At 37.7% G+C, this 21,233-nt stretch overlaps 1 protein-coding gene across 4 annotated transcripts in view; it reads left to right on the top strand.

Annotated features, from left to right (window-relative positions):
* The window catches only part of Kank (KN motif and ankyrin repeat domain-containing protein 2 kank), a 111,002-nt gene that overhangs the window by 77,318 nt on the left and 12,451 nt on the right, over positions 1-21,233 (top strand). The window contains exon 1 of one of the 4 annotated variants that reach the window (XM_078192421.1): positions 15,993-16,563. The exons of the other annotated variants lie outside the window; for them this stretch is intronic. Coding sequence (XP_078048547.1) covers positions 16,497-16,563 — 67 coding nt within the window. The 5' untranslated portion in view covers positions 15,993-16,496. Of the gene's footprint in view, positions 1-15,992; positions 16,564-21,233 lie in introns of those variants that run through there. 4 annotated transcript variants of the gene reach the window in all.

Here is a 21,233-nt window from a genome sequence, read left to right as displayed (position 1 = left end):
TATTTCGAATGCGACTCAGAGTCTGAGCGTAACTCCTTCCTTTCGTCGCACCTCGGAACGAAGCATGGTTCAGCTCGCTGGCTGGACTTCATTGCAGCACGTTGAAAATTCGCGCGCCCGTCTCTCATTGGCTACTGTTTTTCATTAATAACTCGTAAACGAAGCGGTGGATAGAGTTTTCGCTAAGGAAAAAGTGTGATACACAAATAATTTTGATACACCCTGTATAAATATAAAAATTTATATTTATATCATGTTAGATTTTCAGGAAATGTAACTATAATATTTAACAAAAAACAGTAAAAGAAATCTAGATTAGAATAATACTTCACTAATCTAATATATTTAGAACGTGGATTCTACGTTGCCCCCTGTTGGAAAGTTAATTGCTCCCTGAACATGCGAATATAATCTACAGTCCACTAATTACTGGAACATAAATTCATAAGATTTTTATCATAGTCATATCTTTTACAAATTAATACAATAACTGTGGTTACTCAAGTTTGAATTTCTATCTGGGGCAGAGCGATATCTAATTTCGATATATTACGAAGTAACTTTGAACTCAATTACTAATTAATTTTCAGATTAGTTAAATAGATTTAATAATTATATCCACTATATTTATGTTAATATTTGTAATAGTTACGACTGAAATAGGAACCTAATTGCATCATCATTAAAACAGGTTTACCTAGCGTTCCGTTTTTTTTTATGTACCATGAATACGTGAAAACGATAAATAAGTGATGATGTACTGTATGTAATTAGTTCGTTATTAATCGTGACTCTCGCGATTCCACCGTTATTAATTCCGCTATTTTTTTATGCACAGTGGGGACGCAGGCCTACGTTTCCGGCTCCACGGGATCCAAATGCCTTTGTTGTCCATACGGATACCACATCGACCTGGATTTCGTGCGATACTGCGAGGCGGTTGCAGCAGGAAGTGCCGACGACAGGTCTAGCGTCGAGAGACGGAAGAAAAGGGAACGTCGAAGGCAATGCCAGTCGATGGAAGTTCTCTTGGGCCTGGTAATTGATCGCGCGATTCCATAATTAAATCGTTCTAGCCGAGTGGTTGTAGCTGGTTCGAGAGCGTTCGTTTTCGTACCAGGCATTAATTAAGTTATGTCCCGTTTCCAATCTCATTATAAAATCACTGGTTCGTTACTTCCTCGCCAAATTAAATATTATCTTCGCGAAAACGCCTCCGGCAAACCTTTAATGATCTTCATTTAATCACCTTATTTCTCTAAAATAGAAGTCTACGTCACACTTACAATATCACTTACAAAAGATTTTTTGAGCGCCAAACAGTTTCATGCGAATTTGTTATGTTTCATTTTTGTTTGTTGAAATTAGTTCCGAGGCAAAGTCATTTGTTATATTTTTAAAATATTAGACATTCATTGTTACTGTTGAAATTACTTATCCTAAAATGGAACATGTTTAACTTATTGTTTCATAGTTAAGAACAATATTGTGTCATTTGTATAATTAAACATTAAATAATTACACGTTGGATAGTTCTTAGTTCACGATTATGTGCTTTCATCTCTTATAGTAATATGATTAGAGAATGTAAAAGTTATTTCATCATTTTGTATGAAAACATACATATAACTATTACATAAGAAGGTTAAACATCACGAGATCAAATATTAGTGATAATTATAAAGCAGATTTTACTACAATATAATATAATTTTAAATGTTCACGCAGAGAAAATTAATTTTTCCTCGATTTCATTAAATTCTCCTATAAAAATGTAAAAGCAGCACCTACCTACATATCGATAACCTCATAATAATAAATGCTTCGACAAAATTTTAGTCATACGGACACTATGGATTTTATCCATTTACGGCAAAAATGCTTATTAATATTACTAAAGAGAAAAATTTCATTCAGCACTCTTTTCTTTCAATCAATGCAGAGTATCGTAAAAACTTGCTGCTGTTCTATTGTAAATCCATTAATAAAATTAATCAAATAAGATAAAATTATCATATTTGATTATCTTATTTAATTATTGTATATGATAGTTAAAATTTAATCACAACACAAATATGAGACACGGTCGACAAACAGTTCATAATTTATGGTGCGACCTTCGTCACCAATAAATCGAGCTTAGGGTAAATCCGTAGGGCAAGGTTTAAAGAGAGAGAGAGAGAGAAAGAGAGAGAAGTGCTAAGCACAATAAACACTTGGAGATCGACAGCTGTCGACGAAGGTCGCCTGGTAAATTCCCTCGTATTTTTAATTCTAGGCGAGCCCGGCCCTCGTTGGAATAGAGGCCGAACTGCCGAAAATACCCCAGGAACCTGCTACGACGAACGGCGTGACGACTTTGCCGAGGCCGAGCTACGAGAGGCAAGGGTGCGCGCAATATTCACCGGCCCTCGACCTCAGCGACGTCGTCGGCGACTTCGAAGCGACCCTTAGACGATCCAGGTCGTCGAGAACCACCGACAGACAGACTCGCACTGAGAAAGGTGAGGCAATTGTGTTTTTGCTTTGTGCAACGAGAAAGGCGTTTACCTTGCCTGAACTTTTACAACCCTACCTTCTGCCGACTCGAATTAGTCAATGAAAAGTAATCTAAAATATATAAGGTAGTTCAACTATAAAGTAGTCAATAAATACTATTTAAATTTTACGACGAAGTACAAATAGCCATGTACTTTTTGAAGAGTTTAACAAATGTTACAATGCAACTACGATTGGATAGTAAATAGGATAGGATAGTAAATAAAATGAGAACTGCCCTTTGAAGAGATTTAAAAGGGTAGTGTATTTTAGTGGAGTCGTAATTGCAATCGATAATTCAAGTGTAAAATTAGAAAAAATATAGTATGTAAATACTCTTTAGAGAGGTCTAGCATGAGAGTGTATGAAATCATGATCATAAAAGATATTGCCCTTCGTTACATTAAAAAAGTCAAGTATTATAATTGTTGCAAGCTCCAACATGCAGCAAATTGAACTAAAAGGGCAACGCGATAGAGCGTCGTTTACATATGCTTCGTTTATCTGCGAAGGTCGTACACGGTTCTAAATATAAATACTCATCGAAACTGACAAGTACAGGTAGAGAACAGATTTAGCGAACCCCTATAATATTAATTATTCGACCATTGGAAATTAGAACTGTCATAACCACCAACGCATTCGCTTAAACAGAGTTCCACCTACTATGTTTGTAAATTCACAAATATATCCGTAGTCGTTGCGCTAGTTTCAAAATAACTTGCCGGTCCATTGAATAACTAAAATGCGAGGCGGTACGTGCTCCGGCGGACTGTATACATAAATGCATGTTTGTTGCGCAAAAAATTTCTGTGAACATAATTTAAGAGAACTAAAGGAATTTATCGCGTGTGACAAGACAGCTGACTAGCAAACGCGTGAACACCTTGTAGAAGTGAACGTACAAAGAGTGCACGTACGATGTTGTCGCTTGAAATATTATTGTTGCATCTGAAATTTTTCAAGAATGTTTCTCGAGAAAACAGCATCGGTTTCAAGACCGTGTTAATCTCCGAAACAAAGTCACATTTACATTTCTGGTTCAGTCAAAAGAGAAGTTAACCATGTGTCATCTTCAATTAAGCTGTCCCGTTCGGTCGAGAGAACCTTAAATATTTTCGGTGCGCATTATTTATTGTTCGAATAAAATCGCGCCCGACTGCCTTGAAAGAACCGTTAAAGGGACGCTGTTCACGAGTCGGAGACTTTAATCGCTTCTATTTACACCCCCATAACGCATCCTTTTTGTGCGGGGTACCTACTTCTGCTAGTTCTTTTGTCGCGACGGCCGAAACGTGAATACCGTCGACCCTAAACGGTTTTATGACTGTACTATATCTCTGCCAGCATGCTCCCAGTCAAGTGCAATAATGCCTAACAGGTAAAACCCCGAAACTTACGGTTTCGTCTGGTCACCACGTGTTCGCTGCAACTCGTGCAACATCTGTGCCTCGCTGCCATCGAGAAACCTAAAGAGACCCGGCTATGCTATTGTCCCGCATTGACCATTGTCAAGGTACCAACGGCTCAGTGCAGTGAAACATGGAAGTGGTACTATGGTTTCAAGCAGGTTTTTACCTGAAACGCCTTGTTATATTTGACTGTACACATGTTACTGGCATGTAGTACACTAGAACAGGTTGAAGAGGGTAACGGTGGGGGGCGTCACTCTGAAAACACCATTGAAAGATATTTTAACGACCCAGTAACCGGTCGTCTTAACGGCTAGCCGGAATCTACCTTAATGTCTCTGTAAAGATCAGGACGAGATAGCGGGGGCTAAAAGATGACCAGGCTGCATGCACTCACCGACAATTATGGCCTCTCATAAACGGCGCTTATTACTGGAGCATCAACAGTATTCCCAGCAGAGATCAGCGCTATGACGAAACTTCATTCACCAAATACGTGGTGGCATCTCGTAAAATGAATAATAATGTTATTTTTACTTATTGCATTCGTCTCGACTTATTTTACAACAATGGTCGTATAAGAGGAATGTCGAGAACCAACTATTAATATAAATTCATAACTCGCAGCCTCGTTTTCTTTTGCCGTGTATATTTATAAAGTAGAGTTAAACGTGATGTTCAATGTGATGAAATGTTGTTTCCGTGGATTATAATTCTTCTAAAAAAAAAAATATCAGTACATTGCTCTAGTAACAATAAGAACAGTTCAAATGTATTATGCTCAAGAACGAATCGATTGCGGTTAAGTTTATTTTGTTTCTGGGATAATATGAGATTGTCTCGCGCGAGTCGTATAATTCAGTGAAAACCAAACACCGTGACCAATGCGATTTTTCTCTTAGTTCACCCTCCCACAAAGTTTCTCTTTTTCTCTCCGCCTCGAGAGACAACAGATAATTACAGAAACTTGTCCACAAGGGAAAGAGAATCATGCTACCATTCGATCGTAAGATTCATTGCTGCAGTGAAAGAACGAACAAAAAATAGAGATCCGATAATTTCACGCACATTTGATTTCCTCGCGCTGAATCCGCTCGGCCATCTTTGAATTCTCTATGGCCCAATGACCTGCTACACAATAATGCCGTAAAGAGAAATGCTTCTAACACTTTTCAGACGGCATTTCACCGAAACGGGCGGATGTCCCATGCTCTTTGTCATGCGAAAAAATCTGCTAATTGGTCTGCTTGATTACCTTAACCAAGAATTACAGTTGTGCCATAAAACTCGGAGCAGAGACTTATTCCTCCAAGCAATTAGTCTGTCTCCGGGATCAGGGACGGAAACACACGGATACCTGTCGCTTCTGAAAAACCTTGAATACCTACTATTCCTGTTGAATTTTTAATAATAATTTCTAGTATAAAAGTTTCATAGAAACATTTTATTTTAAAGCACTTATTAAAAGAAATTTTACGAGAAATTTTAATAGAACTACATACTAATAAGAGAAAATGAACATCGTAATTATACGTATATTATGTAATTAATACATTTTATTTATATGTTATTTTTCAAATTACACGGAAATTTACATAATGTACAGGGTGTTAATTTGATCCTGTGTATGCGATATCTTCGTTATTTTTGCCGATGTATAAGAACATGTTACAAAAATATTATGGTTCATGTTTCCTTCTTTGAAGATCATCTTTTTCAAGTATTGAAGGTCATCGCTATTTTTTGCACGTTAACCCTTATTTGTCGCACATCAAGCCTGATGATGACCTTTAAAAATAATGGTAAATATGCAAAAAGTAACGATGATTCTTAATACTTGAAAAAAGGTATCGTCAGAGAAAAAATATGAATCATAATATTATTAGCCTTGAATTAAAATGAAGTTTCCCTGACACATTTTTTGATATCAGTAAAAATAACGATAATAATTCCATGTTCCGAATAAAATAAACACCCTGTATTAAAGTCTTAGTTATCTTTAGTGAGACGAAAAAATATGAAAAATAAGCTTGAGTTCTCATAAGAGCTCAAATGCAAGAACCATTTTGAAAAGAAGTTTTATGAATACTGTTCCAGAGGAATCCTATTAAAAAGTCCCAGAACAATTTCATCCTAGACCAGAACCGTAAAAGCAAATAGCAAAACTACCGATTTTATAGATCATTAATTAAAAGTAGATGTATTTTGTTGTGATTCAATTCGCACGATTAGAGGTGAAATGATCCATTTGCTGAAATTGATAACGGGAATACGAAGGTATCCCATTGCGTAATGACAGTTATCTTCGAATACCGCGTTAAAAACTCGAGAGTCAATGAGCGCGACGTTCATTCCTTTATAACATCCACTCGCAATCAACCACGCGCCAGTGCAACGATAATGCAACACATCGCGTAATTATACCAGGAATATGAAAATTTCTCTCCTACCGTTACGTATTCCAGCCGGATCAAGCGCTTCCGGGTTTTTAAACGCCTTTGGGCAGCCAGCGCGCTGATGGTCTATTTCATTAGTTATTAAACATCCGGATATTGACCCGCTGCTGAACATTTTCGCTAATCAATTAATTATATCACGATAATTAATTAATTACAAAAATTAAAATTTTGAAAAAATTGTTAGTACTCGTCAAATATGCACGAACAGGATTTCGCATGCAAACAGAGCACGTAAACGGTGGATATAAATATTAAATTGATTAAAATCGCGTGCCCGCGGCTCTCCTGAATTACGGTTATTAAATCAACTCAATTTTCCGAGGCACTCATATTTCAAATTTCTGCTAAATTCATTCGTAGGGTACTTAAGAATCGCTGTTGCAGCAGTCAAAGCAATCGCAATTGCATCGATAGGAAGAAAAGTGTCACCAAAAGTATTCAGAAACTTCGCTTGTTACCGTTTTCAAGCGTAATTAGTCGTTTCGAAATTCCTTTCTGTCATCCTCCGTTCAAAATGGTGCCGGCACTTAATTACATTAGCTTAACGGTGAATCGTCGCGATCGAAAAATCGAACGAATCGCCGATAATTGGGTTCCGTGAGCAAATTAGTAGTTCCTGATGTTTCGATGGTTCTCTCTTTTACATTTTTTTTATGAAGTACCTGGAATCTCGAATCAGATTTAGTTCTACAGTATAGATAGAAATATTAACTTTGGATACTGCACAAAAATATTGGCACAATATAGTTTTCACAATATGAATATTCATAACTATGGCGCTGAATATATATATTTTATACGCTCTTTTATATTGCGTAAGAAAAGATAGTAACTTAAATCAAATTGAATCGAAAGTGATAACACAAATATGTTTCGTAAGACTTTTTTAATGGCACACTGGAATAACAATGTTCCTGATCAACTAAGCAAAATATTAATCGCCATTTTATAATTTCGTTCAAACTTTCTGGCATTGAATGGATACATCGAATGAATTTGGAAAATATTAGAAAGACAATGATACTCTTTGCCAATATTTTAACCAAATAATTTGATTTACATAAATACTGCTTATGCTAGTATCTACTACAATGTACAAAATACATTAACTTTAAAGAATTAATGTTTTATTCAATTCTTTTTTTATGACTAGTTACACAAAATTGCTCTGTGCTGATTGTATGGCTCCGTGCGTTTTTAATAAATGTCTCCTTGAATAGATTAGCTTTGCAAATCGTAAATTAGAAGAATTGCAGTTTGATCCCCAGCAAATGATCGACAGTCTCGAAATAGACTTTACGTTCGGCTCGTCGGACGAAGTTGTTCGATCCCGACATTCACACGGTTTTCACTCTTCCTCTCCGTGTCACGAACAAAGCCGCGGATTTTGCATGGTTCGGTTGACGACGCCTGACGAAAAGCAACTGTGTTCTCACGAGACCGCGAACTCTATCCTGGAACAAGTTGCCCCTCTGTTTACAGGAAGATTCTCACGTTTCGCAACGAGACTGTTCTTGCTCCCGTTTCCGGTCTTATCGCGAACAGACAATGGGAGCCACTGGAAGTGAGAACGCGCAGCGTTCAAGAGGGAGATTGTCCTTTCCTTGATTTTACTCTCGGATTAATTAGATCGCTCGCATCTCATCGGGGTGAAAGGATACATTTTAATTGGAGATTGATCCGTTATTAGACTGTTGCACGCGAGCGATAAATCTTCGAGAGTATTCTTATTTATTAAATCCGCTAATGAGAAATCCACTCTTCCTTTTCAACGTGCTCCACGTCGACTTTTAACCAGTTAGCCGTTGCAGTTTCTTTCGAATGAGCGGAAATTACTGTAATTATACTGCATGTGTTTGATCACTCTCATAGTTTGCTTCAATACGATACTTTTAATTTATTAAAGAATATCAAGGTATACAGAGACTCCTAAAAGTATTCGGACACTAGATTACTTGGACTTTTACGTCATATATTTAAATAGATATACATTGAAAGGAAAAAATCTTTTACGGTATGTTAAAGTAGAGTATATAAATGTTAAAATATAATAAACTTTTGATTTGATATAAAACGTCACCAATAACAACTAAAAAATATCAAAAAACATCGAATTTTTACTCCACATAAGTATTCGAACGATTTATAAAATAAATAAGTAGTAAATAAGTAGATGGAAAGAAAGTTTGTTGTATTTTCACATTAATATACTCTACTTTAATACACCGTAAAAGATTGTTTCCTTTCAATTTAAATACATGGTGTAAGAGATAAAGTTATACAAGTATCCGAATACTTATGGGAATCACTGTATATCCTTTTTAACCAGTTAGTTGTTTATGAGTACACTTGTCAAAAGCAGCGATTAACGAAACTTTCACCCACTAAAATAGTATTACATTAGAAAGAATCAATAAAGATGAGTAGAGTATATAGTATATAGTATTACTTGATTTTTTCGTGTTATACTTATGAATTAAAAATCGACGATTGTTCGAAGATTAATTCGATTGAGTGATGACATAAATCGCCATTCGTCGATTGAAGAAACTGAATCGTCCATTGAAGCAACTGAATCGTCCATTGAAGCAACTTAAGCATCGATCGCTAATCAAGGAAAATTGACTTTAATTCGCTTCGTCGACTTCTGGCCATGAGGAACATTAAACATGATTTGCAGAAATTATCCGTGTAATACTTAAAACCTCGAACGTAATCGATGCTATTAATCGTCATACGTGATTAAAAAGTATTTCATTGCTAATCATCGTGAACGATTACAGTAGGAACTTAACGGTGGGATTGAAATGTTTGTTGATTATTCAGTTATTTGTAGTATTCAATGGTACAAAACTATGTTGTGTAAATATAAAAAAAAACTGCGTAAACAGAAACTTCAGCGGCATTCACCGGTGACCGTTATGGTAGCGAATACGTATTAATATGCCGGAAACATCTCGAGCTCACCTGCTCTTAAACCGCGTTAATGGGAATGTTTTTTTCTTAACAGTCCAAGCTACCAGTCTCTGTGAGAACAAGTTTTCAAGTCGATGAAAATTAGTCGATAATTTCATGTAAATGTGTAGTTTCTTAGATTATTGTAAACTGGTTTAAACGTAATAGACGGTTATAAACATGCGTTTATGGCACCTTTTGCGAGACAGGTAAAATTTTCCTTTTCCCTGCAATCAAAATACGAAGTATATGCAATAATAGTATAATTAAAATTCTACAGGATCGTAAATACAGCATATAAAAGCTTAATTAAGAAAACTTCAAAGAAATATTGCAAAGGTAGATCGCGAATGTCATTACCTCATTATCCTTTACGAGATCCACAGTCAGAAATAGAACGATACTAATTTATTAATAGATATGAAATTATACTCGTTGTCATTAAACACACCGGCACGGCGCGCCATGGTAGAACTTCACGAGCAAACACTCGGCCGTACGTGTGTGCACAGCCGTTAATGTTCTCTGAAGCGAGATATTATTAACCTAATAAACCGATGTTAATGCTAATATTGCATAAAACGATGCATTGCGCCGTTACATAAAAGCGCGAAACAGTTGTCCGATATATGCAATTCCTGTAAATTGTGAAATTCCTGCGGTCGATCCTAGTTGGGCGAGTTTCGGCAGCGTTGAACCGCAGTTTGATTACACTTGGTCCACAAAATATAGCAGGCTTGGTAAATCTGTGGACGATGGACAAGGTGTGGCGAGCTTATAAAATTGCGGTCGATAAACATTGTATGCAACGTGCTTGGAAACCACGGGTCGCGGACGTGTGCAGGAAAACTCACTAAATTGAAATGAATCCATTCTCGTAAATAAAAATGAAGAATTCATTTATAGAAGTTATACAATTTTACTGTTTTAAACGTACGTTTGTCAAACAAAAATCTGGTTTCTGAATTTTCACACTAGAGCTGCTTTAATTTGGAATCTAAAACATGTCTATAAAACATGTGTCCGTGCATACAAACGAAACCGAACATAGCGACGCGTACGATGCTTGTACATCGTGCAATTCTTTTTTACATGTAACGATGCTTAATGCAGTGGAAAAATAAAAAATCTAGGAAATCCGGAACATGTTCGAAGTCGTAGTTTTCGAATGAGTTCCCAGGTTTGCAATTTATTTAAAGAGGATCGTGCGAACTTCTGTGCGCAACTGAAAAGACTACAACGTTCACTGTATCATGTTCGGCGAGTTAAACGCGGTTTCTTCGACGAATCCGCTCGAACTCCGCGCCGGAACGCGCGAAGCCGTCGGTGCGTGGCTGGAACCACCTGCTTCCGGTGCTTGTCGGTTGCACCGGCGCGGCGCTTCAAACGGCACCTGTGTTACCCCGCAGCGGTGTCGCGACTCTGTAACCCCTCGTACACCCACCAATTTCGTTCGTCGTGCCCGTTGGTTTTCGTGACAACGCAACGGTCGGATCTGCACGCCAGCGGATCGGAATGCGAAAGAACGATCGTCGACGACGATTCAATCGCGACGCGTTTCGTTTCCACTCTTTGTTCCACGTTTCCGTCATTCGCACGCACAGAGTCAACATCGCGGCGAACGCTTCTTTTCGATTCTATTCGAATCGTTGACCCTTTGCAAGCACTTTTTCTATCGCATGTTCGAATGGATCGCATGCTCGTACCACTCTCCACGAAACAAGATTAATATCCGTGGCTGTAACGAAAAAGGTCGCAATTTCAAGAAATTTAAACGCGTGCATTAATCATTTACCACACTGTTATCTTCTTCTTTTCAATTTTATACTTGTTTTGTGCAAACATACTCATGGAAAGAAAACAGAATTTTATTCTGATTTAAGAGAACGGGATTACGGTCATATTTAACAAGTTATTACTAGAAATCACGAACATATCCATCACGAATATACTGCAAATCATTATATAAAATGGAAATTGTCGAAATCAATTGTAAGAAATGTTTTCTTTCTTTTAATAAATATAATAAGTTGAAAATAACGTAACAATATGCTTAAATTTTCCTAATATTTTGTTTGGTTTGTATTTTACATAGTTATGTTTGCCGCAGATGCATAAAATCCACAGTCTAATTATAATTTAAGCTGTACGCCATTTTGTTTATTTAATAACTGGACTACATATTTTCATGCAATAAAATAACGTTGTGTTTATTGCAGAATGTAAGAGTTAAACACAAATGTATTTACTTCTTTAGGTATTTGATCTACTTATCTTTGTCGTAAATGCATAAAAATCACTGTCTGCGAAGAACTTATCATTCGAACGTCTCCAGAGATAAACAAGAATATTACTTACAAATTAAATTATTACAATTATTGTTGCAATTTAAATTCTTAGCAATTATATTTCGACATTTAACAAACCGTATTACAGAAAGTAGAATCAAACAGTGTTCGTTCTATCACGAATTTTAACGAAGCGTGCATATAAAGTTACAATAAAACTGAAGCCGAACAGTTCGGTATAAAACTCGTGATAATAACGAAGAGTGAATCCACGGATCGAAATCATTCGCGTCGATCCATATAACTTTCTCTGGTGCAACAGAATGATCGAAGCTGCCCGACGTTATCCAATCGCGAAAGTGCATCAAATCGAAGGTGCACGGCTCGTCGCAATCATGGGGGCTGCACTCGAGACACGGATAATGTAATCCATCGTAAACGACGCTTTATTAGAAACTTTAACGTGCTCGGTATTGAACGTCCACTTATTGGAGAAGCTATGGCGTCTAACGTTCCCATCCGATCGTCAAAGTGTTAACAATACTCGACGGCGAGTCAACGTGTCCACGGTCGCGTAGAAAGTAGAAAAATCGAAAGATGGTATGTATACCGTGATCCTCGTAATTTTCCTTTTGCGTGACGAGGATATCGCCTGTTCGCCGGAGTGGTAATTGAATCTTTCGTGAAACAGCATCCTTCGGTCACGAGAATCGTATCGCTAACGAGAAGAACAAAATGCCGTAATTTTCTTGTGAACTTATCACTTTATTTTATTCTGCAGTTACGGGGTGCGGAGAAAATGTTGTTCTTTATGAAAAACACTTCATTTTTTACTGCAAATATATATATAATTTTCAAATTATATTTTTACATCGTGTAGGTACATCTCTATTTTCTTACAGCTTGAAAATGGGAAACAATAGAGAACGGTTTACAATTATTCAGTTGCATAAGAGTCGAGCGAAAAAAAGAATTAAAATTAGTATCATTGGAGGTAGAAAAGATCTCCCATCGATTATTTAAATGGATGAATAATTTAGAACAAGCTTTACACAATGCGTGGAACGAAATTACAATATCGGAGGTTATCATTTTCTAAAAAGTCTCTGAAAATGTTTTTTGAACATCTAATATAACTTTTATAGTTCAGTTTTGTGATTAATATGTTTGTTAAAATGGTAAAATATATAGAATATTAAATTGAAGTGTCGTCATTTCTAAAGCAGCTAAATACAAATATATAGATGCAGGGACAGAACTTTTTCAGCATCCTGAGTTATACAGCTGGAAAACTGTGTTTCGAAGAACGAATATTTACTGGTGAAAACATTTCATTGGAACAGTGAATAAAAGTTTTCATAGCGTCCTCGTTTCTGTCCAAGTGAATGCAATTCAATGGTGGACTTTTCAAAAGATCTCCTCAATTATTTATTTTACTCCAGTAAAATTGTTATCTGCGTAAATGTTCCCGGATAACGAGTCGAAGCTTCCACGCATATTACCCATTATCGATTCCGATAAAATTTATATTTGAACGGATCTTTTATGTACGGCCAGCAAACATTAATTTGTCGGTCGATTATTGGCTTCGTTTAAAAGAAAATTTTGCGTGTGATCTGTGCGAACAGAAACGTGAGATTATCGCTTCACCGTGATACAAATATAAAGCAGCACTGAAATATTATCGACAGAGCTGGTTGCGCTTATACAATCGTCAAAGCTGCTCAGATGTGCATAATCTGTATAATACGTTATATTTACTTCAGTAAAAACGCTTGTCGGTGACGCGAAAATGTTTTACAAGAAGCGTGACGCAACGTAAATGGCGGCGTCAACGTTTTTTTATCTAATTAGTTCAGGGAAATCATATTTGCTTAGCTACTTGATTTCACTGCAAAAATGCTCGCGTGTAGTACACATAATCAAAAAATGTAGTGACATAGGCTGAATTTTTTCTAGAAGCAAAATTTAAAACACATAAGCTTTTTTACCGTAAATATAACAATATAGTATACATACAATAACAGTCCAACCATCTTTGAGCATGCAAGTACCATTAATTCGGGATATTTCTGGTGGAGTAAGCAACTATTACGACCGATGACACGCGTGAAGCCGCTGCATTCGAAAAACAGGCTACAATAACTACTCTGCAAGTTCTCTTCCAAGAAACACATAATTCTCAGAACCTCGCTTTGAAAATATGTGTGCGACGTTCGATTAACCCAAATCGTACATATTTCGCGTTTAATTTACACTTTGATATTAAAATAACACAGTTCTGCCGACAAATCAAATAGAAAGACGAATAGTATAACTGCGTGGTAAATATAAGAGACTAGTGAATTAAAAGAAACAACTGCAGATTAAAATTGTTTTAACTAAAATGTGTCGAACCGATACAAGGGACGGACGAAGGTCAACGTGAAATGAAGGGTGGCTGAATCGCGCGCTGTCAAACGAAACACGCATGAAAATACGCGCGCCCTCGGGTTCGGGGTTAAAAGCGAGCTGTTATGGTCGATGAAAAAGGCGATCTGCCAAAAGGAACGCACCAAAATAACACGATCATTCGCGACACGAATTCGCGGAGGCCGCGGCTCCAGCCGAAAATACCCGTGCCTCGATATCGACGAACATTGGATGACTTTGAGCGTAGGTTCTCGTACCGACACGCGAAACACTCCATTTTAACTCGATTTGGACGAGCTGCGTGACTTCATCGGGAACGCTAAACCATTTTCGTGCAACCTTGTCAGAGCAAGGTGGTCGCATATGGTTGTGTACACCTGCTAGCCTAAGCGGCGCGCAACTGGTGCGCGCTGTCCTCTCCCGACAAGCTGTAAAACCGAAACTTTAAATGCTTTCTGATCGATTGAACGACACCTGCGGTTCCACCGGCCTGATGAGTTTCCGCATGGGCTGCAATGGTTTGTTTTACGACCGAATTTCAATGAGAGAATAATGCCGCTGCTCAAACTTCGTGCAACGCGTTAATGTTTAGGAGATAAGCTAATCGCAGGAAAATTTTCTTTTCAACGACACCGACTTTAATGAAGGACAAATTGTAATGCGTATTAAGTTAAAATATTCTCATCGCTGTTTGTTTTCATAATAATACCGATTTTCATATTTAATTAAATGTTTTCTCACGTTGCAGTAGGATCTAGATTACACGAACATGGGAATATTTTATTACATGAATACTTTTCATAGAAAAATACGAACAGATAACGATTCAATTGTGACTTTTAATTTGTTGCATTGAATCAACGAATCGTACACGTTGATTTCATACATAATTTATCAGATGTGAACTCTATTAATTTCTTCTAAATCAAAATAGAATTTGATTGTTGTCAAAATCTAAGAATAAAAGTAATTGAAGACACAAAGAATGAAAAATTATCTTGTTCGATGTTATTAATTTTTTCTAATTCAGAATAAAATTTAATTGTTATAAAAATGTGGAAATAAAAGAAAATGAAGGCACAAAGAAACAAAAATTGTCTTGTTCGATGTTATTTACTTCTTTTAAATCGAAATAAAATTTAATTTTTATCGAAATCTAGGAATGAAAGTAAATAAAAAAACGCAAGAAATGAAAATTGCCATATTCTATTAGGGAATTTATTAACAACTAAGAATTACTAACATTTGACCATTACCCACCACTTATGTTAACTTCGCACATTTTCTACTATTTGCAACTAAGTACCACATCATTTTAGTACTAAATACATATTTCTTCATTTTTAAACAACGAATTTATAATTTACTTTTCTATTATGTAAATTTCACACCTTCGTATCGATCAACGCGAAAAAATTGGTTGCATTAATAGCAAGAAATCACTTAAAAATAAGCTGATATCATAAAGTACACAATCCGTCAACAAGTCACAAAACTACATATTTTTCACTTTTACCGATCTCGTCGCTGATCCAGAAACGGAAAATTTATAGGAAAAGTAAAATACCAGTAAACTCTCGAGCCGTTGTCGCGAGACAGTTGCGACCGATCTAGTCGGCAGCTATTCGCGATAAAAAATGATTGTTGGTATCGAATCAAGGCTGCCCGTTATCAAATCCCGCGACACATCGTTGCCAAAACGGCGCTAGATCGTCGATCGCGTAGTAGAGGGGGCAGGTAGGGTGAGCGGGGCCTCTCTGTTCCTTTTTCCCTCGGTTCTGGCGTCGACCGATTAAGAAATCGCCGAACACCGGGCAAAGAACAGGAGAAGAGGCACACAATTCCCCTCTCCATTCACCTCTTCGTGAGCAGTCGGAGTCCCCGTTGGCTATAGCCCAGAGTTCGGCGTCACAGTCAAACGCAAACAGTGGCCGCGGCAAAACAGACCGTGCCACGAATGCTCGAAAAACCGACGAGCACGTCCTCGATGGACAGGCGACGCGATCGCGTTGATCTAGCGATCGATCATCCGCGTCTCTGACCGGTCACGGTGTCCCGGGACCCGCGAAACACGAACGAGCACACCCGCGAATACGCTACGCCAATGTGACGATTAACTTGACACCCTTTTTTTTGCTTTCCTTCGATCCCTACCCACGACCGATCGATCATCGATGCGACAACGAACGAACGAAACAGACGAGGACTCCGTCTAACGGGATCTAACGGCTCACGGGAAACCGTGGCGGTTTTTTAATTGATCGATAATCGAACGAAAGACAGGATCTGTCAGAAGGCTTCGGCACCGAGGGATTCAGGAGTCATTCGATCGGGAACGAAGAGGAAGCTACGCTGCTGCTGTGTTGGTTCCAGCGGGTTTTGTGATTTTTGGTGATTCGATCGGCAAAGTGTTCGGTGATACAGTAAGCAAGATGGGGGTGAAAAATTTTATCATGAAGAGGATGCCTTTCTGCAAGATGAAAATGAAGAGAAAATACCGTAAGCCTATGGGTTCTTTAGTTTTTAATCACCGTTCTATAAGAATCTATTTTCGTGGCGCGTTTTGCGCGCGCGTCGCTCTGCGAACGATGATTACCTAAACCGGATCACCTGTTTCGCGCTGAATGCAACAGTTCGTGCCATTGATTCGAAAATGCTGCTTCACGCGAGGATAGATTTGAGCAAAATGATACATTAAAACGATTTAAACTGAATGGCGATGCTGACTGAATCGAAAATTCGTTATTTCGCGAATCAATTTCAGCAAATCTAGTAATTAAATTTCACACAGGGTCAGCTGTGCTTCTGATAAAGAGTTGCGAGGTTATCGACATAATCGTGCGTAAAAAAAACACCACAGAGTGAGAAAAACTTTTGAACGGAAGAGCGTGAATTAATAATTTGTGAAATAATTATTTTCAAACATTGTTATTTCTTGTATCGATTACACATGTGTTTGCTTAACCTTTGCGCGTCAATTTCTTTTTGTTTTCTGTCACTTACGATGATGCACTTCCATTAATTTACATAGGTCAATATTTATTTTACATTTTTATCTGCCATTGTTGTATACTGGCAACGTTACTCCAATTTCGATTCGTTGCCTTAGTTTATGTAAACATTAACATTAAGTTGGTTTATCAGAATATCATAATATATGCAGATTACACATGTGTAGTGCAGTAGAAACGTAATGATATTAAATAACTGGAAATGAATTTTTAACTCGTACGAGAGAGAACGGAGCACGAGGAATACAAAACGAAATCGCGAAATTATAAAACGGAAGTCGTGCTCCGGTGAACTCGTAATGAAATTGATTAATTGGCAGATTTTTTTCTGGAAAAGCCGTATTGTCACCGGAATGTCCGACATTCGACGGTAGATAGTCGGAAGAGCGTGTATTTTTCTGAGCAGCGCAGCGTATCAACAAGAGACGATAACAAATTCTTGCGTCACTCGATTTTCCTCGGGGTCATGTTTTTGCCGTGAATTATCGGCTGTCCCGCCGTTTGCATATCGCAGCGGCAATCTCGTGCCCAGAAGCTCGACGAAATTCATTATCAACGCGGATGTGAACGCCCGCACCGTGGTCCGTTCTACAGCATTCAATTTCTCGAAAACCGTGCACAAAATTCCAAAGAGCCACTCAGTTAATTAAATCTAATCAACGTGGTATAACATTTTTTATTAGACATTCGCGTTTCAAGCGTGCTTCGCTACGAAATAACATCAGCTTTACATTATCAAAATGCATATTTGCGTTGTCAAAATGCATTCACAGCAATGATCGGATGAAACATAAAACGTTTAATTAAAAGAATTGACAAGATTAAAACTGTACAAATTGTTAAAAGAAGAAACAAGTTTCAGTTTAGTTTCTTTTTCTTGAAATTAGTCGAGAATATTTTGATTTTGCACGTAGATTCGAAGTCTAATCGACAGAAGTGAACAAGTTACATTGAAAACGTGTTTGCCGTACATTCTTAAATATACAGCCTAAGTTGTGCCTTACACAAAATGCCATATAAAGTTACTCCAATTTTTCCCGCTGAAGTTTGAAAAATGAGAAAAGTTCTTTATAACAACCTGACGTAAAAGTCACGACAAATCTGTGCCGTTTGCTAACGACAACTCGAGAAGTACACGTATCAAAGGTATGTTCGTAAGAAATTATTTGGAATCATAAGTCAAAGTTTCGTTTCATCGGATTGCGCTAAAAACTTCCGAGCCAAACAGACGTTTCTCCCTTTATTTAATAATTTCAGTAAATTGTACACGACATACTGACGTTCCTAAACTCTTTTGATCTACCGAATTTCATTCCGGATACGCGACAGTCGCAGTCGAGCAACGCATAACGTGCAGCCAACAAAGACACAACTTTGTACAACGATTTCGGGCGAAGTGACCAGTCTACGGCAATTAAGAGATACTTTATCGGTGACTAAACAAGCCGAATTCATTATCGAAACACGATACGGGGGAAACGCGTGTACCAGCTCCGCTACAAACCATCTTGTGTCTCCCCAGGCAAGCGAACAATAGAAAGTATCGAGGAAGAAATTTCAACTAGGACGTTCTCGACTTCGCAGCGCTTAAACTCGCGGTAATTGAGAATCGAGAAATTCGAATCGAATTCAGACCGTATCGGGACGAGCCGAGTTTAACGAGTTTATGGAGAATCGGTCGGAAACAGAAGGCACGCTCTCGAAAATTTCACCGATAGGATCACAGGTATCGCCGATTAATACTGTTTTAGACGGAGAGGAAAAAAGGAAGAGACTGTTGCCGATGCCCGCTCGACTTTCACGAGTAATATGGAAGAAGTCGGATCGTGCGATTATTCCGTGACGGAGATTGTTTCTTGGGAAGTAGAAAATGCTGGGGACTCGCGATGAATGCCAGGTTGCACGGTTGACGTGTGCTGCGAATCTGATAAACCGAGTTTGCCGCAAAGAAATCGTATTCGTCTACGATTGCCGGGAGAACGATGTATCAATATTCAAATTTTTGTACTAATGTCTACTATGAGTATAAGTCTTTCAGTTTATAAGTAAAAATGGGCAACTATACGAACCTCGTGTCTCGTTTTCATCGTTGTTGACAATTGGCAACGATAAAAACGAAGCTCGAATAATCGTACCTCCACTTTCCAAATTGTTCATTTTTATTTAGAAGCTGATGAGAATTTACTGTCATCTTCGAGACAAGTTTACTTTGTCTGTCATAAGAGTTGCGCATTATTTAAATTGTATCGAGTACATATTTATCTAAGATGATTATCCAAATAAATACTTTTAGTCGAATATTTTCTTCGATTATTACATTACATTACATTATTTCTTCTATTTATTCAAATAAAGAATTATATTATGAATAATGAAAAATTCTTATTCGGACAAATTTTTATCTAATAGATTTTGTATTCAGTTGCATGTTTATTCGATGGCATTGAGAAAAATTTCTTTCGTTGGTCTTTATCTTTTATTCGTCATCGGCACAATTCCGTTTATCATTCGAATAATTTATTCAACTTAAAATCGCATAATACAGGTTTACGAAAGATACTGAGAATGTGTGAAATATTTTATGAAAATCCAGCAATCAACAGAATTGGGGATATTGATACGAATTCCATTCGAGATAAGGACACGTAATCGACTCGATACTGCGCCTTCCACTGCACTTCGTCATCTTTTTTATTTTGCAGCATAAATGTAAAATTTCTTATTACGAGAACTTTCGAAAATAGTAGTGTTATTAATTTCAGATGGTATCTTGGACATTTCACTGAACATGTTCATCTAATTAGATTGTAAATTTCGTCGATTTTGAAATCCGGAGCCGTTGAAAATGTAAGAAAGAACTGCTTGTAATGAACGCATCTGATCCTAGGATCTAGAATGATTAAGACTCGAAGGAACCGAGGTAACGCGAAGGATTTGCAGTTTCTAAAGTCTCGGGAGATTTTGATTGCTTCCCGAACGAACGGATTACCGAGTTCGTGCGTATTTGCCTTTCAAAAAGCGTTTTTGCACATTGTTGGGAAGAGATCGCAGAGATATACCCGAGCGTTTCTAGCCGCTAATCGAAGGATTTAGCTCAGATCAGATCGGCACGGAATGCCCGACCGATAACGAGTACATAAAGAATCGTTTATAATCGCAAGGAAACGTCTGGCAAGAAATATCCCGATATAAATCACAATCGATTAATACCACGGAACGAAAGACGAGCAGGAAAATAAAAGAGGAGGAAGAGGCTGCAGGATCTGTCCGCCGGACTTTCACGACCGACATCGGCTCGCTTTTTCGTCCTAATACGCTTTTGATCCGCGTGCCGGAGAAATCCTCCGTGTTTTTCCATATAAAGTGCAACGTAACGATTACGCGCCATTATCCGCGCGCGTTCTCGTTGCCACGGTCAGCGGCAGGATCGCGGTGCTACCCTTTTAAGGATCACACGTGGTCGCGACGAGACGTTCGTGTTCGTTTCGAGGGAGTAATCTTTTAATTATGACCCAGATAGTCGGGTTCGTGGAACCGCGGGAGCGATGGGCCGCGACCGGCTTCTGTTTAACATGCACGCAATCCGAAACGAAAAGACTTTTACATACTGAATGGTTGGACGAACCTGTTAATTGTCTTGGGAACGGTCGTACGTTTCTGTCATGTTCATTTCGCTATTGTACTGTACTACAAAAGCTGAGTCACTTAACTTTTCTGTGTCCTTCGCATTTGAAACGTGAACCACTAAAAGTAGACTTTATTTTCATTTAATTTTTATTGTAATATATCTCAACGAAATTGAATTGTCGTCGTTAGAACGTTAAATCCCTGTCCAGAAATTGAAACATATAATTCAATTACGTACATAACAAATGGCCATGTAAATACATACTCTACCTCTTCGAGGAAAATATTCTTTGCACTTTCCTTTCGTAAAGGATTAAGAAACTGTGCGGAAACGCTCGGTTGTTGTTCTCTCGATGCAAAGAGAAGTCTCACAATTAACACGTTGAATGGCAAGCGGTAAAGTCCATAAACGTTTTTACTGAATGCAGAAAATGTAAAATACTAGCGTCTCGTAAGAGTTGTTTTCTTGGTCATTTAGTAAAATTCTATGTATACTAATGTAACGAGTCCCTGTTTAATATCTATATTTAG

The sequence above is a fragment of the Augochlora pura genome, chromosome 10 (assembly GCF_028453695.1).
Source record: "Augochlora pura isolate Apur16 chromosome 10, APUR_v2.2.1, whole genome shotgun sequence".
NCBI lineage: Eukaryota > Metazoa > Arthropoda > Insecta > Hymenoptera > Halictidae > Augochlora > Augochlora pura.
The sequence above is the reverse complement of the archived record's forward strand: the minus strand, read 5'-3'. Positions and strand labels throughout refer to the sequence as shown.